The sequence below is a fragment of the Xiphophorus couchianus genome, chromosome 7, assembly GCF_001444195.1.
Source record: "Xiphophorus couchianus chromosome 7, X_couchianus-1.0, whole genome shotgun sequence".
In the NCBI taxonomy this organism is placed as follows: domain Eukaryota; kingdom Metazoa; phylum Chordata; class Actinopteri; order Cyprinodontiformes; family Poeciliidae; genus Xiphophorus; species Xiphophorus couchianus.
The window spans coordinates 24946777-24964722 of record NC_040234.1 but is presented as its reverse complement, the minus strand read 5'-3'; the positions used below and the strand labels follow the sequence as shown (position 1 = coordinate 24964722).

Genomic DNA, 17946 nt, shown 5'->3' with positions numbered 1-17946 from the left:
ATGTGTATTCTAAGATACTGTGGTGATAGTAGATGCAACTGCATATAGTTCCCTCTTCCAGCAAAGAAAAAAGACAATGCAAACCTCAAACAATACCTTTGAGATGTAATGAGTAGTTTAGGAGTTGTTATCCACTATAGCCTTAATATTAATATTGTCACCTTACCTCCTCATGTGTTACGTTGCCAGTAGTGACATTCTCTGTTTTGTTGTAGATGGTATTGAAAGCCTCATGGGTCTCCAAACAGAAGGTGGAGATCGAGAGAAGGATGAAGAACAGCGAGGCCAAGGCCACATACTGCAGGAAGAGAAACAAAGACAGTGCAAACCAAAAATGTGTTACATTTGCATCTCAAGCTTATGAATTTCTACATTAAAACATTAAAAAATTACACCATTGTAAAATCATACTGCATGTTGTGAATAAGTGTCTTTCAGCAGAATTTTAGTATTCATATTTTGCAGGTTATTTAGAGGGTTTGAGTCATTGCAGTATATGCAGTACAAAAAACTGCCAAAAGGTGGCAGAATTTACATACTGATCAAAACAGAAACACTTCTAAGTCAGAAAGAAATGTTCTGACTGTTGAAATCTGCTACATACTAAAGGAACAGAAATATTGATATTGACATTTGATTCCTAAAAATAAGGACAGAGGTTCAGCAAACATATTGCAAAAAGAGAGTAAAAAGAAAACAAATAAATGTAAACACATCCAGGATTACGACACTGATGTGTTTAAAACATTTCATTATATAACCAAAAAAAAAGTACTTTGTGAATAATTACCTTACATTAAGAATACTGATGCATATGCAGAAAGACAATTAGGTTTGTCATATACTGTACCATCTCGTAGTTTTTCTGCAGCAGCCAGATTTGGTATTTTGAAGTCTACTGCAGTCTAATGCCTCCTGCCACACCTCACCCACCTTTACTCACTGTGTTTCAATGCCTCGACAGATTAGGAAATATGACAATCAGGCAACTTTTATCTCTTATAACTTCAGATCTAACCATAATTACGAATCTGTGGCTGCAAAATATCTTTAATTTAGAAATGGAAATTCTTGCAAATAAATCACACAAATAATATTTCATCAGGCTAGCTAAAGACGTACAATACTTACAGTAATAACATTATTGTCAAAAAGAAATGTGCTGACTGTTGAGATGGTGTGGAGTTGTACTACAACCAGAGTCAATCAAACCAGAGTATTGATAGGGGGCATGCGGTGCTAATATGTACAATATTACATATAAAAATAACTCTTCGGCAGATTATGCTGCTATGGGCTCTTGGTCCTAGATTTATAAAGAGATTTTTATGTATAACCCTAGTAATCCATACCTTATTGTCAATGGAGTGGAGGGGGAAGAATCTGAGATTAGGCAAGTTTTGAACCATACTTTTAAGATCTGCATCCCTGACAGCGTCAGTTTTTACATTACAAGAAAATAATATGACTTTTAGTTCTAGCATTAATGCTGAGGCATTCACAATGTTTACTTTTTTTGCTGGAAAGGTGCTATGTTGTCACCTGAATGCATCATAATGAAATAGGACAGCTACATGTACATTAAAACTCTGTCCATACTCTTTGTCAATGTTGAGTGAAAAAAATGACACACTTGTTCTACACTTTCCTTCGTACAGAGAGTCTGGGCTCTTAGGGTTACTGTAGAGGCAAACTATGGTTCACATGTAAGAAAGATGTCAGATCATGTTTTTTTCATCCAAGAAAAGAGATGCAGCAAAATTGATTAATGTAAAAAAAATTCTCTCTCTTATTAAATGTATCACTAACTTTTAGATCTATCAAAAGAAACTACCAAGACTTCAGCTCCTTCAAAATTATTCTGCTAGGTTGTGTTCCTGAAATAAACAGTCCAGTTTTACATCACTACCTCATGATGGTTTTGGGGCCATGATTCAAGTCAAAATCAAAATTTTATTTTAAATAATTTCTGCTTCAATCTATAGTTGTCCAAAGAATCCTAATGGTCTGATTTGCAAGACATAATGAAATATTTATACAAGAGTGTATATAGTAAGTGAATTGTGAGTGTGCATTGTTGAAAGGTTTATTCAAAACTATACTTAAATATGTATAATGATACATATTCTCTACGTATTCTCTAGATACAAAAACATTTGCCAGAAATACTATTATGCATATAATCCCACACAACATAACTGTGTTTTACCTATCATGGAGGAAAATTTAAAAAGGAAACAGATTTTAAAGCGGATTACAAAAAGGAAACAGTCATCTTATGAACTCCAGTTAGAATAAGACTTAATAGTGCTGCTTTCATGTGTTATATTAGTTTGATGCAAACAAAAGGTCTGACTTTACAGAGGAAACTGATCAACATAAACATGACACGCTTTGTTTTCCTGAGGAACATTCATCAGGATGAGAATTGACAAAGTCTGAAGAGCTTTGAATTAGGTAAAATATAATTTTAGATAAATAGATTTTAACACTGCTGGTCAAAGTAAATCATTTTTGTATCAGGCCAGATTTAAAAGGTTGAACACCAGGTGTCATATACCTTTACCATTATCATTATCATCTATTATATTTTTCATTTGTTAAAAGTGTTATCAAGATTTTGAGTGATGGTATGATCATAGCATGCCTATACATTGGATGTTTGCATTGACTATGAAAGTCTTACATGTTAACATATGTATGTGTGTCTGTCAGGTCAGTGATGAAGACAGGCTGATGAAGTGTTTTTTTTAGCCCTCAGAGAGAACACTAGGTCCCATTTCTTATTATGATGATCTAAATTAAAACCGCTATATAGAGCTGCCCTAGATATAAACACACACATACAAACGCACCCACACACCCCCACGCCCCCACACACATACACATCTGAGCAGCTGTGGCTCAGCTGGGAAAAAAGTATTTTTCTAGCATTTGGGAAGTTGTGAGTTCAGCTTCTCTCCACACCATATTTCAAAATGCACTTAGGCAAGACACTCATCCCAGAGTGGCCTACCGATCTGTGGATCAAATTATAAATGTTTTAATTGCATCACATGGGTCATTGCATCACTGGAAATGTGTCAATGTAAGATATTTACCATCATCAGCTCATGCAAGTATTGGAGATTCTTAGTTTAGAAGATTTTAGTTTGGTTTTGAAGCACCAACTGTACACAGATACACCAGTTTCCTCATTGGCTGATACAGAGATGAGGAATCATTATTTATTTATTTATTTTTCAATTAAGTGTAAAGAGAGAGATGACCAGGAATTATCATAAAATTTGTGTTTCAAATGTTTAAAAACTCAAAGACAATAAGTATACCTATAAATGCCTATAAATAATTACTGAGGGAAATTTATCAAATCTAGCAATTTAGATCAAAATTACCATGTTGGGGCAACACCTGGTTATCAGGAAATAATAGCCAGGTAAATCAGTCTCTTGTTCAGTTATGACCTATAAATAACCCTGCAAGGGCTTAGGTATTAAAAAAACAATAAATGAAGGAATAAATCCAGTACCGGCCACAAACAGCTTCACTCCAATATACAAGAGTTCAACTGGTGAGTTAAAATATTTTAATTCAGACATATTTTATTGATCCCAAAGGGAAATTAGATGTTGTTGTAACTCATTAATTCAGATTCTTGAAAGAGTTACTGTAGATGATGATGTTCTCTTGTAGCAGTCTGTATTGCAGTGAATTTGAAGAAGCCTCTAACTGAAGATATTCAGTTTTCTCAAGACTTGTGAAGAGGATAGCCAAGGGTGTCCATAATTTTCTTGATTTTCTATAAAATTCTTCTTTGCATAATCATCTCCAGAGGTTCCACAGTCATCCCCAGAACAGAACCAGAACAGAACCAGAACTAGCCTTTATCAGGTCTGAGTCTTTTTAGGTCCCTGCTTCTGATGCTGCTGCCCCAACAGATGATGGCAGCAGAGATGACCCTCTCAACAACAGACTGATAGAAGGTCTGCAGCATCTTGCTAGAAACCTTGAAGGATCTTATCTTCAACAAGTCCAGTATGCTCTGTTCCTTCTTACAGACAGTTTCACTGTTGATTCTCCAGTCCAGTTTGTTGTCCAGATGAACACTGAGGTATTAATATTCCTCAACCACCTCCACTTCTTCACCCATGATGGAAATAGAGTTTGATCTAACCATGTTCCTCCTGAAATCATCAATCATCTCCTTTGTTTTGTTCACATTTAAGATGAGATATTCTCACACCATGACACAAAGCGCTCCACCGGGTCTCTGTACTCGGCCTCTTGTCCATCTCTGATACTGTGGTGCTCCTGTGTTGCTGACCACCTGGTTAGATACACAGTCCTCCAGGCTGGTCACTGTTTAAGTTTTTGTGCTGCTAAAAAGTACAACTACAACAAAAACAAAACTATTTTAAGTGTAAAGTATAGCTATATTTTCCAACGTCATTGCTGGAGACATTTGACTTGCTGAATACAGAGCAAAATTAGATGTATTCGCACATGTAAAGTGTACAGTGAAACAAAATTATTTCAATACTTTACATTTGATTGTTTTTTGTTTTGTTTTTTTGCAACAGACACACCTTGCTCTGTGAACATTGCCATATTTCCAGTGGAAGCTTTTTATCATGTCATGATTAAAATGTACTAACATTCGATTTAACAGTATTAAAGGTCATTCCTCCTGCTATAATTCAGCTAATTAAATTCAGCTGTTACTGAAAAGGAACCATTATAAATGGTTGTAACTTTATAGACAAAAATGCAACAAGAAATTCACAAATAAGACTCTGATGTCAATTTTATTCCCCTCCACATAGGGAAGAAAACATTTGTTTACAAATCATGGTGATATCTCTAAAGAAAACAAGAACCAAATACCTTTCTTTTACACTCTCACAAAAACAGTTTAAGAAATTAATATCAAAATGATGTATGAAGTTTTCCCTGTAATGACTTTCTGTAAAAGAAATTCAAAATCAACAGGGCCCGAGAGAAAACCATGCTTTGCCCCAGTCCCAATACTCCCACTTCCACCTTTGTTCCTCCCCTGTTTCCTTCAAACACATGATGAAGGTTTGGAGTGCATAGTGTTTTCCAATTCTTCACATCTGTCTTTCACCCATTTGGGATCCTATTTCTACACTTCTGCTAAGCCCAAGTGGACTTTGGCGAAGTATATTACCCACAAGGGGTTCACCGATTGTGATTCTGGCTGATCACAGATTGCCAATCTTTAAAAAGCTGACGATTCCAATTTTGGCCAATACCAAATTTTACTGACTGAAATGTCGCTAAATACAGCAATGATAAAAACCCAGCAAGTAATTTCTGGGTTTTTATCATTTTTGGGGGGACCAATAAGCATCCTTAAAATTACTGGCGCGATGCCTGGAGTATGGAAGCCTTTCTCCTCCCAGAGCTGCTGCCTGGTAGCGGCGAAGAGCGAAGGTCAGGGAAGAGCAGGGCAGGTGTATTTATACAGGTGAACAAATAACCTGAACACTGAGGACCGCTGTGCTGTAGTGGATGCTTAATGTAAGCGCAGCTTTACAGACGAACCAGAAAATGAATTTCATATTTTGCGGTGGCACTGGGATAAAGCACAACCTATGTATGGAGGCCTCAGTCCTCAATGCACCTGATACAGGTTCAATTCCCGCCTGATGACCCTTTGCTGCATATCTTCCTCCTCTCTCATTACCCACTTTCCTGTCGGACCACTTTTAAATAAAGACCACTAGAGCCAATAAAAACCTTTAAAATAATAAAAGGTCTATCAGAAACAGACCTCACTGTCTTCTTGTGTAACTGGAACTATTCACAAAGGACTAAGCTTCATATGCAACCCTTGATACAATATAAAGGGTCAGGCATTCCAAAATAATTTTGGATCTGGCCAAGCATTTACTTTACATACAGTACAATAAATAATTTTACAAAAATGGTGTAATAACAGACCCTACTTGAATAAAAAATATTTTTCTTTTTTAGTTCCAAATGCATTTTAAAACTCATCTGATCATTTATAAATAAATGCCTAAAGACCATTCAAATCTGTGATCATATCTTTAACTCAGTCTGGCTGCTTTCTTCTTTTGTTTTACCTTCTTCCTTTTTTCCATCTTTTTCATGCCACTTTTTAGCATATGAACCTCCAGGGGCATTTAGGACCACTACATTACCTCTGGGATGACAAGAATAGCACAAGATAATGGAGTCTGCTACAATGCTATGAAGAGGAAAAGGAGAAAGAGAGGAAGGAAGGACAAATGGATGAAAGTAAAACATAAAAGTCTTTTTTTTGTAATGACAACTTCAAGACATCTCCTTTGTGGAGAAACAAGTCACTTGAATTGGTCAGGTGTGATTTTGACTCATTCCAACTGTCATCCTCAAATCATCAGGGTTCCAGGGATCCTCACTTCAAAGTCAGGTGATTGACTGGGCCATAGCAGCTCTTTGACTAATAGCTAACATTTCCTATGGTGTTAGGGTCCCTACGGACCCGTTTTGAGCTTTAGCATGCATAAAAGTACTTCATACAATTGTTTTTTGCGTTGAAACTTTTTGACTTTGTCAGGGACTTACATTTAAACAAAGTAAAATCAATTTTTTTTAAAACTTTTTTTTACTAAATTATAAAGTGCTCTGGTGAAAAAAAAAGACTTTTGTGGTGTTCGGGTCATTTGTGACCCGGTTAAAATTTTTGATTATAAAACAATAAAAAATGCCAAAAATTAAATCATGAACACACAATCAACCAACAGCCTCTTCCTCCAACCACTTGAGCTTCATTTAGGGGCTTTTCTCTTTGACTTTTTGCGAGAACAAACAAAGGGAGACATGTCCAGGTTTGTCAAGCCATTTGAGTGTAGAGGTGGTGACTTGCAGAGTACACATCTCCAATTCACAGGATGCAACAATGAGGAGAAGATTCACTGTAAATGAAGCTTTGGATCACATCTTTGCTGCAAATGAGGCAGAGGACACACAGGATTTTAGCGATGGAGATGAGCAGGCCTCTGAGAACGAAGATGATGTGGAGTACCAATTGGAAGAAACAGACACAACTGATCAGTCTGAAGAGGAGGTCACTGGTGCTGAAGCTGCTCCTGCTGAATCATTCCAATCCAAACGTGGCAACATCCGTTGGAGCACAGTTCCTCCTGATGTGCATGGAAGGACAGCTGCTGCAAACATCATCAAAATGACCCCTGGGGTCACGAGGTTTGCTGTGACAAGAGTACGTGACATCAAGACGTGCTTTGATCTTGTTTTGCCATTGTCACTAAAAAAAGTCATAATTGCTATGACAAACCTTGAGGGGAAAAAAGTCCATGGCAACACGTGGAAAGACATTGATGAGACGTACCTGGATGCCTACATTGGTGTTCTCCTCCTTGCTGGAGTTTACAGATCCAGCAATGAGGCAACTGAGAGTCTCTGGGATGCATCAACGGGCAGAAATATTTTCCGGGCAACAATGTCTCTTCGGACCTTTCAGATGATCTCAAGAGTCCTCAGATTTGACAATCGAGACACCAGAGCAAAATCTGACAAGCTTGCTCCCATCAGGGATGTTTGGGAGAGATGGGTGCAACTCCTTCCACTGATGTTCAACCCAGGGCCAGAGGTGACAGTGGATGAACGTTTTCTCCCTTTCCGAGGAAAATGTCCATTCCGGCAATACATGCCCAGCAAGCCAGGCAAATATGGCATAAAAATCTGGGCAGCCTGTGATGCTAAAACAAGCTATGCGTGGAACCTACAGATTTACACAGGCAAATCTGCAAGCGGCATCCCTAAAAAAAACCAAGGAAAACGTGTAGTCCTCGATTTGACTACTGGACTGCAGGGTCACAACATCACTTGTGACAATTTTTTAACTGATTATTTTGTTGCCTTCTTCTCTTAAGGTTCATTTGACCACTTTTTAGACATTGAAAACGAGGGTACGTCTCATCAATGTCTTTCCACGTGTTGCCATGGACATTTTTAGACATTGTTAAAACAAAGGCCCAGGGGGCCACAAAAAAATATTAAAACCAATCTTTGCATGGATGAGGGAGCCCAACCAGCTAAACAAGAGTTAAGAAAAACATTGGATGATAAAAGATTGTTTTTAGGGTATTTTATGGCTGATTTAATACACGGGTCCAAAATGACCCGCTAACACTACAGATGGCAGCAGAAAGCTAACACCAGAGGAAGGTTAAAGAATTTCTAAAGCGAGCAGACATAAATCATTGTTGAGTTCTGCTGCAAGTCACTGACAGGTTTAAATATTTGAAAATAGTTGAGAGACGTACATGCAGTCAAATTTATAAACATATCTAAAAAGTTATTAAATCTAATAATACACATTACTTCAACATAGCAATAGTCATGCAATTACTTTTAAAATAGCACAAATTGTAATGTAGCTGGTTCCAGGTTGACATGAACCTCCTGCCACTGCAGAAGGAGATAAAGACCAATGGCAGACCTGGACATGCACCACTCAGCCTCCTCTGGAACTTGACTGTCTTAGACTTTTGAGCTCTCGGCTTGTGTTTAGCAGTTCTGTAATGCATCTCCTCCCCCCCTTCCCCCACCCACACACACCCTTGTCTTTACCTAAATGCCCAAGATGTAAACCTGCATGTGTAAAAATTGTATGAGACAATTTTGACCAAATGAGTGACATAGTATAATCATCTAACTAATAATCACTGACAAAAGGATGTTTGCAGTTGTGTCTTTTTTAGATGGTGGGCTGAGTTTAAAAAAAAAACTGTTTCAGTTACTTTGTCTGCTTTAACCCCAGTGACAACAAAAATTACCATTGTACTATTCTTCTCAGCAGCTTTTTGAATGCTGCTATAAAAATCTATGCACAGCAATCTAAATATAACACCAAAAACAAGAACATCACAAATAGAAAGATAAAATTAGAAATAAGTATCAGCACATATTCCACCTCTAAGGTAGAGCTCATCAAATGCAGCAAACAAAGATGGCCAAAAATTAAGCTATTGTTGCAAAAAAGAAAAAAAAAAACATACAAAAAATACACATTTTATATCACAGTTTTATTTCTGTCTGAAAAACATCTCCCTTTTTATTAATTATTTTATATTTATAAATATGTATAAATATTTTTATGATTGCCTAAAACCATGAAAATATTGCTCAGATATTTGAGGTGGTATGTGGCATAATGGCATATCTTCACCCGTCTTTTTCGTCTTGTTTCTTGTAAAGATAAAAGTGAGGGGAAATGCATTGGACTAAATTACTAATACAGCTGCCCGTCCACACTGACACACTCAGTAGTGTGCACCTCAACAGGACAATGCTTTGGTTCTTTCTCAAAGAAATATTCAAAATTTGCCTGAAGAAAACTCAACATATTTTTAGGGTTTTTCCCCAAAACACTTGGTAAGCCCGGTCTTATCAAATACTTGAGCAAGCAAATACATAGTCTTAAAAAGACCAAACAAAAAATTACAATTAAAATAAATATCTCTTTTTTGTAAGTGCTTTTTTCCCTCACCAGCACACCACCACACCAGCCCACTGTACAACACATACTGTATGTGAACTTTATCAAGCTCCAGCACTGATATAGAGTCAGGCACCTGACAATCGTGTGTCAGATGGAAACGCACACACCACATAATTCTTTCCCAAAGATATGTTGTTCTCACGGCATGCTCAACATATTCCTCTAAAAGCGTGACTGAAGCTTGTGTTTGCAGGTCACAGTGAGCTAGCGCAAGCAGAGCAAACGCTGTGGCTTTTAAAACTGACAACTACCTTGGTACGATATTCTCCAAAGGAAAATGAATCTTCACATGGACCATAAATTAATATACATGTATAGAACATTTATAGGACCATGGTCCTCAGGGACAGCGAATCCTGTCCTGCTACACAGCTGCACCTGCTGCTGCACAGCTGGCTGAAATGAGTGGATGATAAACAGACTTCTGCAGCAATTGGAGGCTTGTCAAGAATTTAATGTAATAATTTCAATCAGTTTTGCTTGGGTGGGGACAAAACACTGCTCTAGGGGGTGTCTTCTAATCTTCAGTGGGACAACCTGTTTTTTGATTCCACTTTAGTACTTTCCCACATTCACAACATTGGATGATATTGAGATCACAGAATCTCAACATCATCTTGCTCATGTGTTTCATTTAAATACATAAATAAGAACAAAAGAGCTGGGTAACATTACAATTCATATGCTACTAATAATACCTTTCATAAAGTTCTGTTCAAATGTACTTCACTGACACAGACAGGCCTCCGGACGCATAGATAAAAAAAACTGTAAAAATGTCATATTAAAGTGTGATATGACATTGATGAGGCCAGTGAAAATTAAGGAAGTAATTGATTTCAGATTTCAGGCTAAAGTATCTGGTAAGAGTTCAGGAAGAACTCAGGTCCAGCTTGTGAACTTTTACAAAAGTCGAGGTACTGAAAAAGGGAAACTTTGTCATGTTATGTTTAGACTACCAACTTTTTGGAGATGTTCAGCTACTTGTTTATTTACAGCTATTGTTTTGCTTGAAAAGATAAAATCAGCCTGACTGCCAATTTTACTGCACATTGCACTTTGTTGATACTGAATACTAAAGCTCTATTTTTTATGTCAAATAATATATGTGTTGTTTGATATGCAGATATGGTGCAAATTAATTTCCCATTTCATTAAAATACCATTGACCTTTGAAATTACCATTGATTACTACTCCAATAAATGATATCACTCGCTTCAGATAAAACTTGTGACTGCTCTATCCACCTTGAATGATTCAATAGTGCTATAGCTTGACTCCAAAACAAGACTTTCTCACTGTTCTCTAAAGTGTTTTATTTACATTCTTCATTTTAGCAGCTGTGTAATGTATCCTAAGATTTTAATTGAATTTTTTTACTCAAATTTTTAATTCTTTTTTTTTTTTCAAAAATACACCAGCAGGCACATTCAGGTCAGTGTGTAAAAGAATTCTTCCTGAATTTGATTAAAGCAGGGCAGGTTGAGAATATGTAGGTTAAAGACTTCTGGACTCTTCACCTCACAGCAGGAACCTAAACTCATAGAAAAATGACAGGCTTGCATTTTTGTGTAAATTTATCAAACCTAAAAGAAAAGGAAAACATGAAAACAAACTATTATCAGATCAGAGCAAGGCACGTTTATTAATTCATTTTACACTGTTAATACAAAGGGCTTTATGGGAAATCAAAGGAAAGACCAACAAAGAATTAATGCCATAAGTTACTACCGTAAACATAAATAAATGTTAAAATGTAAAGTTAAAGGTAAACTTAAATAAAGATGTGATTTAAAATTTAATTACAGAGGTGAATTATACCTTCAAATCAATACTTCAATCATTCACAATCAAGAATCAAGAAACAGTTTGTTACTGAGTATTTATGATCAGTAAACAAAAGTGTTTTCCTAACTTAAAATAACCAAATGTTTCTGATAATTTCAGGTTTCATTAAGTGTTTTCTGTAGCTGTAGAATAGACCTCTGTCCTGGGAAGACTGAATACTCGGGTCTCTGATGATATGAGGTGCTTCAATAGTTCAACTTTGCAAGCAAATTCGAAATGTGCTTTGGCCCAAAATGCTTTTTAGACCAAAAACAGAATTTTTAAATCTATCACAAAGGAAATCAGTCCAGAAATTTAGGAGTTGGTGTAATATGACCCTTTATCCTGGTCTTGGCCATGACTCTGACAACTTCCTTTTAAATTTTGCTGCAGCAGCCTAACAGACAAAATCAACCTTATGAAAACCTACTGAAAATAAAAGTGTGCACCAGTTTTTGTGCCATGGTTTGACCAGAAACTCTTTGACAATGAGGTGAGAGTAAGTATACATGGTTGTTAACCATATCTTTGTTTTTAAAACAAAAAGCCTGCATTTTGTGTAATTCTTAATTCCAAGTACTCCAAAGTGTTTTATACTACAATCAGTATCCACCTATTCACCTATTAAATCCACCTATTAAAACCATCAGTATCCCACTGATGGTTTTAAGCTACATCTTAGCCACAGCTGCCCTGTAGGCGGCTATTCAATCAGCACCAGAGGGCCCTCTGACCACCACAAGAGGTGAGCAGGTTGAATAAGAAACTGAGCAGGGGAGACCAGAAACTTCATGTTCTTTCCAGATGCAGTCACATAGAATAAATGAATAATATCAGTGAATGTTTTCAACTCAATTCAAATTCAAAAACACTTTATTGATCTCAAAGAGAAATTAAATGTTGTAACTCATATTCATTCAAGAGTTTCAATTGTAGATAGTGATGGCTGTTGGCAGTAAAGATTTTTATTTTGAACATTTGTTAAAGCTGTTACCATATCGTGACAGTATAACATGAGATGGATAATCTGTGAAAAAAATCAAGTTTCTCTGGCTCCTATCTGTTGTCCTACTGCCATCTGCCAAACATATCGCTCCAGTTCAGAAACAACCAATCAGAGACTGTCAATCACACTAGTATGCACATTGCTCAACGTGCTAGTGGTGAAGAAAGAACTCATGATTACAAGATAACTGTTTATCTGCCATCATTGACGGCCATGCTAACTAGCCAGCAAATTCATGGCACACTCCTCTGTGGGGAACCAGATGTAGCTTAGCAGAGAGCAATGAGGAGGGTGTGAGCAGCATGTACATGAGGCTGACTGACAGCACTAAGACCCTCCTGCCAGGTTCTGCTGGTGCTCTTATTTTGCTGTCTGCTGTTATCATATGATATGATGCTTTTTCAGGATGATGCGCAATAAACAACTTGATACAATCATATCAGCTTCCTTAGATAACTGTTTACTATTTTTATAACATTGAGATTACATTTAATATTAATTGATTCTATGTAAATCTACTGAGCTGAATTAATTAAACTGACACCTCTAAGCGCTTCTGAGAAAACCAATTGACATCTGGCCTTCTTTGTACTCTTTCCAGTGTCACTAAAAACATGTTGATATACCTTAAAAAAAAATGGTTTACATATTGGAAGATGACTAACCTAATGACCAATTGTCCAGGAGAGTTCTAAATTCAGGAACCAAAAATCAACATAAAATATTGCAATTTGCCAAATCTCTGCAGATTTTGGGAGAATACAGCAAAGCATTTAGCATGGTGTGTGCTTGTCCATACACTGACTGATTTTCAGCACAATATGAGGTGAAGTTTAGAATGAATTAAACGCTATATTTACAAACACACCAAAAAATGAGTCCCTTTGTCTTTGTAGGATTTTCTGCCAACTGCTTCCAGAGCTAAGCTAATGCAGGTATTTGCTTCACACTAATTCTTATATCCACTGAAACAAACATTGGCGTTGGTGTTATCTTAAGCGAGCCAGAAGAAAAGCCTTATGTTAGCTCAAGGGGTGCAGCAAAAAAACACTTAAAAAGTTATGAGTGCCGTGATTAAAGCTCCTGAGCTCTGTTTTTGATCTGCCCAAATCGGTGACAAAAGACAGCATTGGTGGAGTCCAGCTCTCACCGGAAACGAGCCCGACTTACTGCCGGCAATGCAGACCAGACTCTGACAGCGGTCATACAGGGACCTAACAGCCCGTATCAAAGGGCCTGGAACTCCATATTCTCGAAGAATCCCTCATTTCTCCAAGTCCACAAAACACATGTAGACCCATTGGGCGAGCTAAAACACACCCTCCAAGACCCAGCTGAGGGTGTAGAGTTGGTCCAGTGTTCCACGGCTAGGAATGGTCAATTCTGCTGAAATAGTTGCCCATACAGTCAGGATTGTCCTAATTATTTCAAGTTTAGTTTTCAAATACTGTCAGCCTTTTAATGTCAGAGTGGGAGAAAGTCCTTCTACAAATGCTGAGTTAATTTCCATTCTCCAGTGCTTCTGGTACTAATTAGACAAGAGATTAGTTGGTTGAGATAGGGAAGAGTTAATAACCTTGCTTGTCATCTAAAACAGCATTAATAAATTATGCAACAATAATAAGAATATCTGCAGGGATATTCAGGAAACTAATATAATTTATATAGGTTAAATCTTTCCCTGCACTACGATCCTTTCAACAAAACTCTGAAAAAAAATTAATAAAATCAGAAAAGGAATTAAACTTTCACTAAATGTTTATTATTATGGAATCCCATGATACCAAGTTAGCTCTGGTGCTATGTAACCAAATGTCCTCCAGCACCAGTGCACCCCCCACACACTCACCCCCCTTCCTCTCTGGCAACAAAGAGAGCACTGTCGCAGCATTATCATGTAAAAATGGGGGAAGGGAACCCAGGTGGATATATTGCTTATAGTGCATCAAAACCAGCAGGCATGTGGTTTAGGGGTGGGGGAAGAGCAGTACTAAAAAATTTCAAAGAGGAAAAATAAGCAAGCTTATAAGTGTATGTCTACTATTGTGAGAAAAAAGATGGAGCGTGGAAATGGGATGTGGGGCTAAATGTGGTCTTCTATTATGCAGATTTTGCTGTTCAGCATGAGGGTTCGTACTGATGACTATAAAAAAATATGTATCATCTAAATTTATTTATCTTTCCAATATTTTGATAAAATAAACATTGGTTTTTACCTTCAGTGGATATTCAACTGAACACTCAGATGTATAATTTGATCCAAAATGCTTCTGAATGTCCCTCTTTGCCCAAATTAGAATGGAAAAGATAAAAGACACGTAGCACAAGTGTAAAGAAAGGATAGTCTAAAGTGACCCCTATCCTGTTCTCTTTTTTAGTCTTGTACTGCTTCATACTCATGAATTTCCCACTCCAACTAAAACACCTCCCATTCTGTCACTCCCTCCCTCTCTCTGTTCCTCTCCTCCTCATTCTCTGCAGCACTCTAGAGCGCAGTCAGCTACTATGAAGACTGCAGTATTACGCTATAGCACAAGCAGAATGGGGGGCTACGGGTTGGGGTTGGTCCAGGGAGGAGAAAGACATGCAGTGGATACTTGCTTGAAGGGACTTCATATAGATATTGGGCTATGCAGCTCTCACTTTTCAGACAGTGAAAATCATAAGGACTCTGCTGATTCCAGGGAGGAAGGGGAAGAAAAGATTAAAAGAAAGCACAAAAATATAAAGTCATACTTTGAAACAGTTTTAAAAAGGTGTCATATAAACTACATGGCTAAACTACACCAGGCAACTGATTGCTTCTTTTTCTTCCTTCTAAAACTGGGAAATCCTTTAATCTTAAACCATCATAAACTACTATTGTAAACCAGATTTGTCTCCATGTTATACATTTAACAAATTAATGTTTTCATGTTGACAGCACAAGGTGGTATTGGACACATAGCTGGGTACAAATGTCAGAACTAAACTCATGCAGACTCTGACAAGGTTACTTTGTCCAGTCACCGGCAAATGCAGAGCAGCATGGGAGACATTTATTCATCAATAGTACTGGAGCAAAGAGCAATTCCTCAAGTGAAATAAAGTACCTGTTATGCTGTTACGTGTAATAATGTGAGTGTATAAAGTATGAGTGATCAGTGAATTTCCCCAATGTGAGATCAGTAAAGTATAGGTATTGTTGTGTGACGCAGTTTTAAGAATAATACTACATTTATTCACACCTAAAATATCCAGTGCTCCCTTGTCAGTTTTTTATGCACATGTACCAAACAAGTAGAGCATTGTTTTATACCTAAACATGTATACGCTTCTTATGAATGAACTAAGTGCACCATTCTGTACTATTCCAAAGACTCACAAGTACTGGAAAAACATAAGCTGATTTCACAACACAGCTGTTCAACCACTTCAAATAGGGTAAATGGTAAAATGCCTTGTTCTTGTATAGCGCAGGATCAAAACAGCTCAAAAGTGATTTTGATCTTTTTTATTATGAAAGAAAAAACCCCGGAACATTTATCATTTTCAGGTGTGTTTATCATATTCCACCCACTTGTCAGTCTGTCCTTCTGTCCATCTATTCTTACATCCAGTTAGTGTCAGTACCTACCTATGCTTAACAATCAAACCCAATTTTTATTTAGCCATGTAGTGTTCCCCTTTATTTTCACATATAGGTATGATTTCATATTTTCACAGGGCCACAAGGCCACCATGCTAACAATCAATGCAATTTTTGATTGTTGGCAATCAAAAATGGCTAACAATCTATCAGCAGATCTTTGAAGATCTGCTGTTACCAAGATGGAGTGGTTGATAATGAGAGCTGAAAAATTAAAAAAAGTAGGGACTCAGCTCTCCCTCCATAGCAGTTGGCTCTTCTGATTCCCTGCAAAGCACTGGCTCTTAGAGCCGATGCTTTTCAGCATGGCCTATCATTTACAGTAATTATAAAATTTCTGCAAAGTTTCAGCAAGTCCCATTTAAAACATTTTAAAACTTTTTTTAATGCTACCTTAAATTAAATTTAAGACAGAGAAAATATAAATATAGGTGATGGTTGCAGGAACATGTTTGATATTACAATCAAATATAGCAAAAGTTGACATTTCTGAGGTCTGTATGTGGCTTTTGGCAGTGGCTTTGTGCTTCCCTGCATATGGCTATACAGTCTTAACCCCCACTGTGCTGAGCTAAAAAGTGTTTTTGTACAGGATGTACCTAGCCTTGTACGTGTTGGCAACACAAGACATCCTGTGGTGGAGACGAATGCCATCCAGCCAACTGGTTAGAAATTTCACCTTACCCCTGATAGACACAAAAAGCTAACTAGCTAGCTGGCAAAAGCATATTAAAAGTCTTAAGCACCTTCAGTCATAGAACATAATGGAGATGACAGCAAGCAATTCAAATTTATGCCTGACAGAAGAGTAAGAAAAAAAACCCTACATATTGGAGAATATACAAGAATACATATAGCTGCCATAACAAAATTTAAAAACTGTAAATAATGTATATAAAGCTTACTTAAATTTTTCTCATGGAATCAAAACATTTTAAGACTTTTTAAGCAGGCACGGACACCCTGAATTAAAAGAAAACATTCCCAGGCAGAATTAATATAATTTCCATTTAAAATAAGGAAATATAGCACAGGATATGTAATCGAGAGAGCTACTTACATTGGTGAAGAACAAACATGCCTGGAAACTGGTCAAAGGCCACAGTATGAATGTCATACTGTGGTTGGTATACCATATTATGATTTGTATATATCATACTGTGACCAAAACAACAGTACTTTATACAGATACTATACAGACACAACCAATAAAACTGGTTGTGTGGCTCAAAATGAATTGCAAATAATTAAACTTATAGTCGTGCTTTTGGTGGTTTGTGTTGAGCTCACAGTGAGACTGATGTGAATGCAGATATGTTTGTGTACAAAGGATAATGTGTAGCTTGTGCGTCTACATCTCACACAGAGATTGGTTCTGTATCTGTGCTTGCGGCTTGATAAAGTTCAAGTTGAAATTCTAATTCAAATATACTTTATTGATCCCAAACGGAAACTAGAACTGCATACAGTTATAATGGGTTTCTCACTGACCTGGAAAATCCCCCCTTTGCAAAGCCCCCGTCCCTCCTGCCGGAACATCTCCCACCCACACACCCCTCACGCGTGCGTTCCTTGACCTGGGTTTTGCTAGCGCACTGTGTGTGTCAACCAAGTTGGAAATTTTTTAATAAAGTTTTGAGCCCGAAGAGCATTCAGATGCTGGACAGTCCTGAAAATAAATGTACTGTTGCACCCAATGTGAACAAGACAAGTAAATGTACTGATGTTTACAGTTAGCACCACTTCCTTCTGGGAACAGGCCGGTGTTGTAATTGAAGAAATTGAATGTAATTGAAAAAAATGTGAAAGTGAAACAACACAAAACACAGAAAAATATATACAAATCATATTATAATATGCAACCAGTAGGAATACCATACTGTGGCCAAAAACAGTACTTTATACAGATACAATTAATTATAAAGTTCATT

General features: G+C 37.1%; 1 protein-coding gene across 3 annotated transcripts in view; it reads right to left on the bottom strand.

The window, feature by feature from the left end:
* Positions 1–17946, bottom strand: part of LOC114147999 (potassium voltage-gated channel subfamily C member 1-like) — a 69630-nt gene that overhangs the window by 37252 nt on the left and 14432 nt on the right. For all 3 annotated transcript variants that reach the window (XR_003596177.1, XM_028022875.1, XM_028022874.1), the window contains exon 2: positions 167–298. Coding sequence is in view for 2 of the 3 variants with exons in the window: in XM_028022875.1 (XP_027878676.1) it covers positions 167–298 (132 nt within the window). In the remaining variant the exon portion in view is untranslated. The remainder of the gene's footprint in view (positions 1–166; positions 299–17946) is intronic.